At 36.6% G+C, this 14490-nt stretch overlaps 2 protein-coding genes across 2 annotated transcripts; both read right to left on the bottom strand.

Moving 5' to 3' along the window:
- Nucleotides 1-4899: 4899 nt before the first annotated feature.
- On the bottom strand, nt 4900-12735 carry LOC107607425 (uncharacterized). The gene is made up of 7 exons (XM_088494845.1): nt 12712-12735; nt 12383-12463; nt 11516-11575; nt 6606-6740; nt 5487-5663; nt 5093-5258; nt 4900-4925 (listed from the first exon to the last, which is right to left on the bottom strand). The coding sequence occupies exons 1-7, from the start codon at nt 12733-12735 to the stop codon at nt 4900-4902; spliced, it is 669 nt and encodes a 222-aa protein (XP_088350971.1).
- A 677-nt stretch (nt 12736-13412) lies between these two features.
- LOC110264266 (glutamate--cysteine ligase, chloroplastic-like) lies at nt 13413-14218 on the bottom strand. Its single transcript, XM_021105999.2, has 3 exons — nt 14120-14218; nt 13821-13928; nt 13413-13580 (listed from the first exon to the last, which is right to left on the bottom strand). Exons 1-3 carry the CDS (start codon nt 14216-14218, stop codon nt 13413-13415), a joined length of 375 nt encoding a protein of 124 aa, XP_020961658.2.
- Between the last annotated feature and the right edge of the window lie 272 nt (nt 14219-14490).

Below are 14490 nucleotides of genomic sequence, written 5' to 3'. Positions count from 1 at the left end.
AGCCTTAGTTCCTGCTTTTGCTTTTCTTGATGGCTCTTGCACTACAATAAAATAAGCTTTCTGCCATGCTTTTAAAGCATGCCGAAAAGTGCCAAAAAGTGTGCCGATATCTTTTCGCAATGCTTTTTGAGCTATCGGCACGTTTTTGAAAGGGTCATATCTGCCAGCGTGCCGGTTGCTCTATCGTAACGTTTTTTTGGACCTATCGGCACGTTTTTTTGGCACGCTTTCATCTCTTGCCATGCTTAAATAGCATGGCCATAGGTATTAACCTATAGCTACGCTTGAGAAGCGTACCGAAAAATGTACATATCTGATGCCAGTGCATTTTGGCCAGTTTTACTAACCTTTTCTTTATGGTTTTAGGATAGTTTCATGCATTTTCTTAGGAAATAAACAAGTTTTGGGTAAATAATCACTTACATCTTGATTCAAGCAAACATTGTGAATTTTACATGATTTCATGAGAATTATGCATGAATTAAATGACAAAATTGAATGATGCATGTCTCATAACTTGGATTAGAGCTTTGATGCACTTTATTGCTTGATTTCAGAACAAAGGAAGCAAGGAAGAACCACGTTAGTAGCCACGTTAGTCTAGCTAACGTGACCACTAATGTGGAATGGAGGCTAACTTGCAACGTTAATGAGAAAAGTGATCGCCATTAACGCCTTCGTGAGCCATCATAGCCCACGTTAACTATGTTAACGTGGAAGAGAAGTAGAACTCCAACGTTAGTGGTAAAAGTAAGTACTACTAACGCTCCAAAGTGGCAATTGTCCACGTTAAGAGTCACGTTAATTCAGTTAACGTGAACTCTAACGTGGAAGAAGAAGATGAAGCCAACGTTAGTGACACTCACCTTTATCACTAACGTTGGACCAAGCTCATAAGGGCCACGTTAAGAGCCACGTTAACTCAATTAACGTGGACTCTAACGTGGGAAAGCAAAGAATGGCCAACGTTAGTGACACTCACCTTTGTCACTAATGTTGGACTAAGCCACTTTGAGCCACTTTGAGCCACGTTAGTTGCCATGTTAACTCAGTTAACGTGGAAGCTAACGTGAAGGAGAGAATGATGAGCCAACGTTAGTGACACTCACCTTTGTCACTAGCGTTGGGGATGGCTACCAATACCACGTTAACGCAATTAACGTGAACTCTAATGTAGAAAAGGGGCGTTTTGGAGCGTTAGTGACAAAGGTAAGTGTCACTAACGCTCTCGAGGCTAAAGTGTGCTCACGTTAAGAGCCACGTTAGTTATACTAACGTGAACTCTAACGTGAGAAAGAGGGGACTCTCAACGTTATTGAAAAAGGTAAACCCCAATAACGTGTGCGAAGGACCAAGAGGCAACGTTAGTGGTCACGTTGGTGCCACTAACGTTGAAGTTAACGTGGACCATTCTTGGGTTAGGAACGTTAGTGAAAAAGGTGATTGTCACTAACGTTCTCGAACCCACACTTTCACTTAACGTTAACGCCACTAATGTCCTAAGCTAAAGTCCATGCCTACTTCACACTCTCTCTCTCTGCAAGTAAAGCTAAGCCCACTGAAGATGATAACTACTTCAACTCAAGATCCAAAGGCCCATATCCAAGACTTGAAGAAGCAACTAGAAGATCAGAAGAATAGTATAAATAGGGAGAACTTTGAACTAGAAGAGAGCTTTTTGGCACTATTAGAATTACTCTCTGTATTTTTACTTCCTCTGTAACTTCTAGTTTAACATTTTCAGAATGCATTCTCCATCTTTATTTCCCATTTCCAGAGCTATGAACAACTAAACCCCTTTCATTGGGTTAGGGAGCTCTGTTGTAATTTGATGGATCAATAATAGTTTTCATTATTCTTCTTCTTTCTTTTCTCTTGATTTTACTAGAAAGCTTTCAATCTTCATCTAATTGAGTAGTTATCTTGGAAAAGAAGCTATTCATACTTGGATCTCTTCGGAACCTTGGAAGAAGAATGAAGAGATCATGCTAGAAATGCTTTCTCATGTTGGACCAAATTGGGGTTTGGATGGATATAGTGACATATAATCCTACCACACTTTGATTTGGAAATACATGTGGTATAAACAGTGACCATACCTCATCTCTTCTCATGAGCAATTGGACCAAGGAATTGGCTATTGATCAAGATTTGAGAGATTGAATTACCAAGGAATTGGAATTCATTCACTTAAGATTGCCAAGGAGATCAATAAATGCATTGATTGAGGAAGAAATGAAAATGAACTTGATCCGAAGGATGCAACATCTCCTAAGCCCAATGAACTCCCCATTTCTGATCTTACCCATTCTCTTTAATTTCTGCCAATTACTTTTATGATCATCTTCCCTATTCCCATTTAAGATTCTACAATTTACTTTCCGTCATTTATTTTCAGCTCTTTATTCCCAGCATTTACATTTTCTGCTATTTACTTTCTCGCCATTTAATTTCCTGCAACTCTCATACCAAATTCTGCTTAGCTCAGCAAGAACATTCCTCCAATTAAAGTTGCTTGACCAATCAATCCCTGTGGGATTCGACCTCACTCTTTTGTGAGTTATTACTTGACGATAATTCGGTATACTTGCCGAGGGAGATTTGTTAAGAGACAAGTTTCCGTGCATCAATATCACCACGCTTTTGAAGTGTACCAATTAGGTTGGTTTTGGCTACGCTTCAAAAGCGTGCCAATAGAGCATATACAGCCACGCTTTTGGCTCACCAAATAAAACCTTTTGCCACAATTTTAAAGCGTGGCCTATTCCTTTGTCAAATTAAAAAAAAGGAGAAAATTAGAAGGTATAAAAAGATTGATTTTTTATTAATTTACATGAATTATTTACATGCTATAATTATAATTAAAAAATTACAATTCTTTAACAACTGATAATTGAATTAGGACAAAATAAGCTTATCATTAGAACTTAGGAGATCACTAAAACTATCCAATTTGGGGCTAATTGATGATGAATCCCGAAGGAGAAGCTCCATTTACTTCACCTTTGGGTCTCCCCTATCCAGTCCAGAATATAAGAACAATCTTCCCGCTTCAAAAAATGCCCTTTACAAGAAAGTAAATGTTAATGTTGTTCCAACAAGAAATATATTCAATATTGTGTTTGTACACACATCTTCTGCACACAATCTAAACTAGTTAAGACACAGATGTTGGCTGAGGACACAAAGAATTGTTCTGTCATACCCAAGATTTGTATTTTGTGTTGATCAAATAAGAAAGGACAGGAATCTTCACATAATTACTACCTGAAGAATGTCCAAGCATATATTACCATGAACATCTACATTTGGAAGGAAGCAGGTGCTTTCAAATTTGACCTTTGGAGCCTTAAAAGAGTAATCATTGGGAAACGAAAGTGACAACTTGTAGTCAGTTCCTTCAAACACAGGTCTTTACTTCCTGTTATTGTCCCTTTCCAGCAGAATATGTTGTCGTCCTCAGGAAAAGCAAATATACCTGAATCTCTGCTTATCTGAAATTCCCATGAACACAAAGCTTCAATAATCAGTAATCTTTTTCCAAATACAAGAAAAAGATCATATATATGTAGTGGGAATATAAGCTTCTTACCATTAGCGCCATCAGTTCAGATTGCAATCTGTTCAATAACAATGGCCACAAAACATTAAGGGAGTTAGAAAGAAACAAGTACTTTAAGATCTTTTTTTAATAGGAACACAAAAGAATCAAAACTCCATTCCAAAAACTCAACCCATAAAAAAGAATGTGCTTTCTTGTTAGAATTATGTAATAAAGATGAAACAATACATCTTTAAAGGAAAAGACAGAGAACAAGAAGGAATTCATGATTTCAAATAACAGAAGTTCTCCTTTTCTAATGTTATATGGTAAGGGCTGCATCTGAAGTATGTTAGGCCGAGCATTATTAACCTGTACTTCACCCTGACTTCTATATCTAGCTGCATTAGAGAAAATATAACAAAAACATATTCCATTGATTTAAGTAAGATGTTAGACACTTCACATACAAAAATTAGCTCAACTACTAACTAAGATGTCTAAAATCAGTGCACCTGGCCCTGGTACTACTAGAGACGAAGTGCCAACACAAAATTGAACTGGTTCCAGCATCTTACTGATCACTTAATAATAAATTGTTTGTTTCAAACAGAATAGAGTTCTACATAATAGTTGAGAAGTCAATGCTCAAAGTAGTCATGTCAAAAGTGCTGAAAGTTTCACCTTAGCAAATATTACATGATTCTACATTTATGACATGTTTAAAACAAACTCCTAGAGTAGGGGAAAAAAGATAAGAAGCTTAACTATTTCATTTTTATCCATTCAAAAAACCACCAATAAGAGGAACTAAAAGATCAGGGAGTACAGAAATGATGCTTGACATTTAGATCATGCCCATAGGAATTTGATATTCCTTTCTGTTGTTCACTACAAGCTTTATTTTGCATCTATCACATGTTTCATGTACAACATAAGAACATATTTAGAGAAACTTACCATCTTCAGTTTCCTGAGTTCTCTCCTGGCCATATTTGGACAGAGATTTTAAAAACTGGTCATGCTTGTGGCCGATCCTGATAGATATTACAATAGTCCAACTCAAATCATACCTGAATATATACATGTAATTTTTTAGTTCACCTGGTCCTTATTATTTTATTTCAGTTTACATATATAGCTAAGATTTTCTTCTATTTTAAAATTATTGAAACTTATGGTTTGAGAGGTTAAATATACAAGTCAATACATTATCACAAAAGCATGCCTAGAAGATATCAATAAATTATAGAAGATTTGAGAAGAAGATGAGCAGCGCTGAGAAGAAAGGAGCAGGGGAAGAATAGGAGGAGCAGTGCCACTACAGGACAGGCAAAGCACTAGCAGTTCAGCACTACCTAGCAGCAGCGGAGCACTACCACAGCTGCAGCAGAACAAAACCAAATATCCAGAAGTTTAGAGAGAGAAAAAACCTAAATCCAAATATCATAATAGAACAAAAAACAATTTAGAATAGAAAAATCAGGAAAAAATGAAGAACCACGAAAATCAAAACAAAAAATCAAATTCAAAAACAAATAATCAGATCACTTTTCAAGAAAGCAGAATCAGTCTTGACATAACCATGCTTCACAGCCTCCTCAATGCTATCTTCTTCGGTAAGAATCACTTCATCTAACACATTCTTTTCTAAGTTATTTGCCACAAATTTGGCAGCCTTTGCACCACCGTGCCCATCGAAAATTCCAAAAAATGCCTGCATTCATCATATCCAAACAAATTTTGCTAATTAGTTTTCTCCAAATCCATTCCACCTAGGGTTACATTCATTATGGTCCTTCCCTATAATTCATGAATCCTATTAACAAATAAAAACCCTAAATTATTGACCAAACCCATCCACAAAATTAGAATAATTCATCTATGTTCAAATAAATTAAACATTCCAGAAACAAATTAAAAAGAAAAAATAAAATTTTGTTACCAGTTTTTGTTGTCCGCGTAGGTTATCAGCAGCAGAGTAGCGATCTTCCATGTGCTCCCTCCTCCCTCTCTTGCAATAAACAGAGAAGGCATCACGCTCTTCCTCCACAACATCACGCAGCACCGCAGCAGAGGGTGTGGGCAGAATGCCAAAGGCCAACGAGGGTTGCGTTGATGGGCAAGGGTTGAGAAACAGTAATAGAGTTCCACAGAGAGAGGGTCGGGTGCGAGGGTTAGACGAACGGCATGGGTGCGACGGTCATTGGCTTACACAAATGACGATGAAGGCGATGATGGCTGGGTTCGATGAAGATGAACGAGGGTTGAGAAAGGGTTCGACAGAGAGAGGGTTAAAATTGAAAACTAAGAAAAAAAAGTTAAGCGTAGAAAAAAATTGGGTGAGAAACTAAATTTTGGGGGAGGAAACTCTATCGGTACGTTTTTTTGTAGGGTGCCAAAATAAACAGAATATAGGCACATTTCAAAAAGGTGACCATTGAAACACAAACTAGCCACGCTTTTCAAGCGTGCCAGTTTCACTCTATGGCCACACTCTTTAAGCGTGGCAAAAAAATGGGTGGCCAAATTTTTAATCAGTGGCCACCCACTGTAAAAGCGTGCCGATTTCCCTCTATCGCCACGCTTTTCAAACGTGGCAGTAAAAAAGCGTGGCCAAATTTCAAGTAAGTGGGCACCCTCGTAAAATGTGCCGATTTCCCTCTGTGGCCACGCTTTTCAAGCGTGGCAAAAAAAGCGTGGCCAAATCACAAATCAGTGGCCACCCTCGTAGAAGTGTGGCCATAGACCACTTTTCCGGACGCTTTAAAAGCGTGGCTAGAAGAAAGTGTACCGATAGGCCTTTTTTCTTGTAGTGTTGATGCTGCAATAAAGGCCAGAAATGGTAAACTCGAATTACAAAAATTAGCCTCAATGTTTAATTTTAATATTTTGTTGGACAGTTCCATTCAGGTAGTAATAAGCAATATAACCTGGAGAAATTCAAAGACTAATTTAATAATTAAAATTTATCAAAAATTAAAATATCCGATAAATTATTCCTTTGAAAACTAATTTAGGATATTACTTTTATTAGTGAAGATAGTAAACACTAAATTTTTACCTTATGTTGTTTGTACTTTTCACGTATAGCATTCAGGGAACTGGCTTTGGTGTTGAGCTGCAAATCTACAAGTGCAAGAACAACAATTTCAAGCTCTAAGGCTTTGTCATTTGTATAGTGCTCTTGGGTTAGATTCTGCAAAATTAAAAGATGGATTTAAATAACTAAATAATAATTATTAGAACAAGGCAAGGGGAGGCCAACAAACAAAACCTAAAATATTAAACAAAGAAGGAAACAAAGACACAGGGAGCAATAACATTGGGTAAGAACTTTAGGTAGGAGTGACGCCTTCTCTTTCTATTAATTTATCCAAAATAAAGAAGAAATAGAGATACAGAGAAGTAGAGAATCAGGGAAGAAAGACTTACCAGTGCTTACGGTGCTGATTGAGGGAGAGACCACTGAGACAGAGACAGAGAGTTCTGAATCCAACGAAGGCACGCCGAAAGGGAGGGATAGAGAAGAGGACGGCAGGTCAGCTGCGATGCTGATCAGACGAAGGTGGTGATGCTCAAGACGGGGAGACAACGGAGCTCGAGGTGCAGTGAATTGTGCACTGCGGAGCTCGAGGCGCGGTGAAATGAAGATGGTGGAGCTTCAGATGCAGTTAATTGCGGGCGGCAGGAGCTTGAAGAATTGTGAATGGTGGACGCACGCTGTGTGAGACTTGAATATAGTGCGGGTGAATGAGAAAGTGATTTAGGGTTTGGGTGCGACAGAGAGAGGGTTGGGTGTGAGGGTTAGATGAACATGCATGAAGGTGAGCTTGCTGGAAATGAGGTTAGATGAAGGGTGGTGCGACGACAGCTTGCTTCAGGTTAACATTGAATTTGAGAATAATAGTAGTGAAGTGTGTATGAGCTGTTATCACTTCTAGCTAGGTTAAAAGTTAACTAAGAAAAATATTAAGTGTGGAAAAAAAGGATGGGAATTCAAATTTTGGGGTGAACTCTAACAGTACGCTTTTGCAGGGTACCTAATTAAACACAGCATATTGGTACGCTTTAAAAATGTCACCGTTAGAAGACAAATTTGCCACGCCTTTAAAACGTGCCGGTTTCTCTCTATGACTACGCTTTTAAAGCGTGACAAAAAAACGTTCTCAAATCATAAATTAGTAGCTACCCTCGTAAAAACGTACCGGTTTCTCTCTAAAAATGTGACAAAAAAATGTGGCCAAATCACAAATTAGTTGCCACTCTCATAAAAACGTGGCCATTAATCGCTTTTAGACACGCTTTTAAAGTATGACAAAAAAAAGTGTACCAATAAATTTTTTCTCTTGTAATATGGGAAAGGATTTTATATAATTAGACTTGAATTGTGTCCCCAATTTAAGTTCAAATTAATCGGTTCTATCTATTAATTCGATTTTAGATTAAAATTTTTAAAATTAATATTAAAATTTATATTTTAATTATTTTTATTTTATTAAACTATAAAATTTAATTTTTTAATTTTTTTAAATAATAATTAATTTATTAATTAATTATTTACTAATTACTCTGAATTTACACCTGAAATGAAACAAAACACGCATGTAGCTTTAATTAATGAGGCATATAATGCAGGCAATTGGCATTACTTAATTAAGCTATGAATGATGCATGAAACGCTAGCTTAACTAAAGCATGCATAGCGTAAATCAAATAAAGCCAATTAAAGAATGCATGCATGTGCTATTAATTCATAATGAAGCATGAAGCAAGCGTGGGGCCCATCAATATCAATGAAGCTAAATGAAGCCATATGAATAAGGCAATTACTCAAATAAAGATGTTAAAAACATCTTTTTATAAAAATTCATGTGTTAAAAGTGTATTTTATTTCTTTAGCCACACTTTAAAAAAAATAACATTTTTATAACACATCAAAATCAAACCATACATTTCATCATCTAATAGTAAAAAAGAAGCATCTTTATATGAAGATAATAATAAAATCTTCATGGTAGTATCCACCATGAATTATTGCAAGCAAGGATTAAATGAAGCATGAAGGCATTAGGAAATATGCATATATATAGTAGCGTGAAGCATTGAATAACGCCAATGTTGTACATGGAGTCACAAGCAGACGTCTTCGAGCGTGTATCCAGCCTTGGAGACGTCTCTCACGCTATATTCTTGCATGCACAAGGAATGCTTTCCAGGGACGCCCATGATGCCGTCCTTAGCTCTTCACTCGCTCAACAATGAATGCACGAGAGAGCTCAGCTTCAGGGACGTCTACAAAGGCGTCTTCACCCTAGGGACGCCCTTCACGTGCTGGACTCCTCATGCCCCCTCTCCAAGACGTCTTCGAAGGCGTCTCCATGCCCAAGACACCCTTCATGTCATCACACTCAAGAGAAGCTTGGAAGCACGGCGTCTCTTGTGGCGTCCAAACCTTCACACGTCCCTCACTATCCATCTTGTTCAAGGAAAGATTGTAGGCTCAGCATTTCTTTTGGCGTCTCTCTCTCAAGACATTATTACTCACTCCAACATGCATGCAAAGTCTCAAGCCTCATCCTCACGCTGGCGTCTTTAACTTTTCACACTTCCTTCACTTCTTGAGGCACGCCAGAGTGAAGTATGGAGAAATTGAGCTGGGACGTCGTCTTCGAAGACGTCCCTAGAGTGTCCCACGTGACCCACGTTGAAGCGTGCATAGAAAAACTTCTCAAGGACTTCGTTCACTTGTCTAAAGACGTGACTCATATGTTGATGAAACCAAGTTTGCTCCAGGAGACGTCCAAAGCCACGTTGGGCCAAAATCCAGAGAGTAAATTGGTGGCATTGAAGACGTCTCTCCTTCAAAGACGTTGCTCGCATCAAGGCCCACATCCAAGGCAATTCCTAATGCCTGAGACGTGAGACGTGACACACTTAATGAAGCCCACATCTATCACAACAATTGACGAGGCTCATCAAAATTGAAGCAAGGAAGATCTTTAATGTTAGTTAGTTTTTAATTTACATTTACTTGTAATTTGAATTTCATTTTGCATTTAGAATAGGCCATAAATAAAGGATGAGAGCACCTCATTAGGGAGCACCAGGGGAGTCTTCGGACTCTTCTCTCTTCTCACTCTCATTCTCTTCTTCTCTTCCATTTTCTTTCATACCCATTTTGTAATTTCTTTTGTTATGAGTCTCTAATTTCTAAGGGTTGAGAAAGAGAACTCTGTTACAAATTTAATGGATTAATTTTATTTCTTTCTTCATCTTCAATTCTTCTTTCATTGTTTCTTTAGAAAGAATCTTCGTTCTTTATCCCAATGATTCAATAGTCTTGAGAAAGAAATTAAATCCAACTTGAATTCCATGTGAGCTTGAGAAAGCATCATGGAATTGATGCTTGAAGATCTTTTTCCCAATTTGGTGAATTTGAGTTTGGGATTGACATATAATCAACCCATAACTTGATTCATAAAATTGTGTGACTCTAAATCAGAGACCAATCTTCATCTCTTCTCATGAGTAATTAGATTAAGAGATTAGCAATTGATCAAGTTAAGAGAAATCAAATCACCAAGAGATTGGGGTTTGATTACTTATGATTTGCGAAGAGATCAATGATTTGCATGATTGAAGAAGAGATGAAAATTATTGATCCATCTGGATCCCAATATTCTTTTTATTCTTAGTTCTTGTTATTTACTTTATGGTCATTTATATTCCTGCACTTAAATTCTTGTAATCTACTATTCTTGCAATTTACTTTCTTAGCATTTTAATTTCCAGTACTTTACTTTTATGTTCTTTACTCTCTAGTCACTTTATTGCTTTCTTTTAATTTCACGTCATTTACATTTCTTATTTGCTCATCATTTAAATGTGAACTGTCTAACTAGAATAATTAATTAACTATTACTTGCTTAATCCGTTAATCCTCGTGGGATCGACCTCCCTCATCGTGAGTTTTATTACTTGATACAACTCAGTGCACTTGCCAGTAGATCTACGGGATATTGTTTATCAAATCCATATCAACCATGTGTAGGCATGCATGCGTACGCATGACCCCTCCTTAGCGTGGTACGTGAAATCTTTCACGTTATACACTGGGTTTCAATGGCTCCTGGGTGTAGATAATTCAACCACGTCATACGTGGTGATTTCACGTACAACGTGAGGGTCTTCACTACACCAACTTGAGTAGGATCATGTGTCAATACTTCAATTTCTTGCACCAAACTTTTAGGAATGTTCATGCCTGTCACAAAAAAGATAGTAACTACATCTCCCTGTTTGATTTCATGTCAATTTTTCATGCATACACTACAAGAAAATAAGCTTTCTGTTACGCTATTAAAGCGTGCCGAAAAGTACAAAAAAAAACGTGCCAATAGCTTTTCGCCACGCTTTTTGAGCTATCGACACTCTTTTGAAAAGGTCACATCCATCAGCGTGCCGGTTGCTCTATCGCCACGCTTTTGTAGATCTATGGCACGCTTTGTTTTTTGCCACGCTTATATCTCTTGCTACGCTTTATAAGGGTACCGAAAAGTTCACATATCGCCATGCTTTTGAAGTGTGCCCAAAAAATTAGTTTTGGATACACTTCAAAAGCGTGCCGATAGAGAAAGATACGGCTACGCTTTTAAACGTACCTAGAAATGAACCTATTGCCACGCTTTTAAAGCATGGCTATATCCTTATTAAATTAAAAAAAATGATATTTACTTTTACATGCACTCTCTAATACACCCCAAAAATAATAAAAAAAATATTGACAAAAATATGTGATTGTCATTTAAAAAAATTAATAAAAATTAGTATTACATTTATAAAATTCAAACCAAATTAGCCATGTCATCTCTATACACGCAACGACAGTGTACATAAAATTTACAAACATAAACAAAAATGAATTTTTAGGAAGAGAATTAAGAATGTCATTGAATCACCCCAAGCTTGTACTAGGCCTTCCTCGGATAAAGCAACCACATGGAAAGCTCCACAATACACTTCACGAATAATCTGCATGTATAATCATATGAAAAACGAAAAAACAAACAGTAAGCAAATTATAAAATAATTTGCCATGATATTAAAGAAAGGAATCATAAAAAATATATAAGATTTGTAATAAGGGTGTGTCACATCTTGATCTTGAAATATGTAACATGCACAAGTTGATCACATGCAATTCGCCACCACTATTCCTGAGAGATAATTCTAAAGATATGCATATAAATTTCTCAGTTCAACCATTTTGTATAATTTTATAACAATATCTGGAATATCTTAGAATAAGTTGCAAATAGATAGTAACCATAGCATCCTAGCACGGAAGGAAAGCAACGTGACATACCTATTCTGGAAATAAATAGGGTATGAAATGTCCAAGTGTAGGCCAATTGCAACAGCAATACATAACAAAGGCTCAAGCATCTCTCTATTAATATCCGAAATAAAAATAAGTTTGTATCAAAATCACCAAGACCAATTTATCCCCAACTTCTATCAATCTTTCAATATCCCAAAAAAAACACAACCAATAATACAACAGGAAAACAAGTGGATTCTTATCAAGCGGTCACCGAATTCATACTTAATTAACAAATAATAAAATAAGTGGTTTTTTATTAAGTGAGGATGATGAAATTAATGATAATTCCTTTTATTTTCAAAACCCTTTGATAAACAAAAAAGGCTTGAATATCTAAATAAACACGTTAAAAAGCTTTATGACAATATATTAAAAACATGATTCCTGTTTGTCTAAGCTAATGCTTAAAATAGTTTTGTATAGATAATTGGAGCAGTGTGTTTAATGCCACTTACCCAAAGTGCTGGTAAGGCACATAACCTTCTCCATGGCCCTCCATCAGCACCTCTCATCTCCAAATACCTCTTCAGCCTGACCTGAAAGGAATAATGGTAAAAACAGTAGCATAACTAGAAAATGCTTTAAAACCATTGCAAAAGCAACAAATACTAACTAAATAGAGAAATAAAAAAGTTCAAAAGTTCAAAATTATTACTACCAATACAAGAGCTTTATTTGTCATGAATTGAACTGATTAATTTTCTTTCAGAAGATATTCATTTTACCATCTTCAAATCAGCATTGCTCAAGGATAAATCAGCTCAACGATCGTCACACATCTCACCTGTACAGTACATGTTCTGAACATTATGCCAAGACCAAGGAACCAACTTTGGTATAAAAGCAAGTAATTAAAGCACTAAACATAAGAAAGAAGAATGGTCACTGTTCAATTACTATATCAAATAGGCCCAACTATTTTGCCTCCCTTAATATGAATTGCTAAGCTATGAAGAAAAGGCGGGTTATCAATGGTGATTAAGGAATCAATTAGTAATCTCTCGTATAAAGATATTTCAAAAATAAAAGCTTATATGCCCTGAAACTTGAACTAGTAAGGTAAAAGTCATTCTAGCATGTTACACAATGTGAGGTTATGGTGGAACAAGTATATACATTTCCAAATCCACTCACCCAAACAACAACAACCCCCCACCCACACACACACAAAAAAGGAAAAAGAAAAAAAAAACCATGTGCAAATTAAGTTACGAAGCCATGTGGGCAAATTCCCCTAAACAAAAATAGCAGTTTACATGTTTGAGTCTACATGAATTAAGGTTGTTTCAGTAATTTCATTGCTCAATAAGTTAATGAATATATGCAGCTGCAAAATACGACAGTTATTATATACTAATTACAAAAATGAATAAACCCTACCAAACTCATTGACAAGTTGACTATGACAGACCCAGGCCATTCCATTACATAAATTAGCTGGGTCGTTCATGTGCTCAAAAATGTCATCACAGGAAGGTTTTCATTCTAGAGAAAGCTGAGAAAGTTTTGCATTTTCATCCAGTTCATGCACTTAAAAAGATGGGGAGAAAGAGAAACTACATTTGGCATTATAGGTATGTCTTTGATTCCCCACTTTGGCTGGAAGCCCATCCCCAAAAATCCAATGCCCATTTCCTCTGCAACAGCTTTAACCTAGACATACAAGTTTTCAAAAATAATTAACAGACCTGAAAGAAATATCGAGGTCACTTACCTGATTACAAGAAAATCAAACACAATGAACTAAACAAAACAGGTGGCTGTCAATTATGTTACAATAAAAACAATGCATAGTTAAGATGACAACATCCAAAAAAATATCAGGCCAATTTCTCCAATGAAATAACAGCAGATTACTTTAGATGTATCCCATAACAAGAATGCACAATTAACCTGATATTGGTGTGAATTAACTTCAGCATAAGTCTGATGCAAGGTTTCAAGAGGGGCTCCACTAAGCTCAAACTGACCACCTGGCTCCAATGATATGTTCTGCTTCCCCTGATTCACAAACAGCAAACCAAAGCATAGCATCAAGTCTCCAACAATAAAGAAAAACATTGGGTTGAATGCTTGAATGGATAGCCATCTTAACAAACAAATTACATTTTAAATCTCCCAAAGAGAGAAAAAAAAAGAAAAAAAGAAAGGATAGAAGTTTAACATTCTCATTCGCTCAAATAATAGCTTACTTGTTTGAGTCCAATAATTTTATCACCTTCCATTATTTTATCCCACTCAAATCTCTCAGCAATGCCATTCAACAACTCTGCTATTTGCTCGTACTTCATTGGACGCAAGCTTCCAAACTCAAAGCCGAACTTCTCATGTTCAGTACCTATCCTGCAAGACTACACGAATAAATGCTCTCCGATAAAAACACAAACCACTTATCCCATAAGGCTGTAACATACGGTTCACGTTTGGTAACATCAAGAACTAAAGAAACTTAGTAAGGTGCCATAAAAATTGAAAAATGACCAGTTGGGACACAGCCTTCTAATCCCTACAAGTGAAGAGGCTATTTTCATGATTTGAACATGCGACATTCCGGCCACAATGC

The sequence above is a fragment of the Arachis ipaensis genome, chromosome B7 (assembly GCF_059453495.1).
Source record: "Arachis ipaensis isolate K30076 ecotype BB chromosome B7, ASM5945349v1, whole genome shotgun sequence".
Taxonomy (NCBI): domain Eukaryota; kingdom Viridiplantae; phylum Streptophyta; class Magnoliopsida; order Fabales; family Fabaceae; genus Arachis; species Arachis ipaensis.
This window is presented reverse-complemented; position numbering and strand designations above follow the sequence as displayed.

What these genes read in the sequence shown, in the direction of transcription:
- LOC110264266 (XM_021105999.2), bottom strand. Translation starts at nt 14,218, where the DNA reads ATGAAGTACGAGCAAATAGCAGAGTTGTTGAATGGCATTGCTGAGAGA. An exon ending in AAATTATTGGACTCAAACAA is followed by an intron (nt 13,929 to 14,119) that starts GTAAGCTATTAT and finishes TTTGTGAATCAG; the next exon opens with GGGAAGCAGAACATATCATT. An exon ending in TTAATTCACACCAATATCAG is followed by an intron (nt 13,581 to 13,820) that starts GTTAATTGTGCA and finishes TTGTATGTCTAG; the next exon opens with GTTAAAGCTGTTGCAGAGGA.
- LOC107607425 (XM_088494845.1), bottom strand. Translation starts at nt 12,735, where the DNA reads ATGTTCAGAACATGTACTGTACAG. An exon ending in GTGCCTTACCAGCACTTTGG is followed by an intron (nt 11,576 to 12,382) that starts GTAAGTGGCATT and finishes TTATACATGCAG; the next exon opens with ATTATTCGTGAAGTGTATTG. An exon ending in CTTTATCCGAGGAAGGCCTA is followed by an intron (nt 6,741 to 11,515) that starts GTACAAGCTTGG and finishes TTAATTTTGCAG; the next exon opens with AATCTAACCCAAGAGCACTA.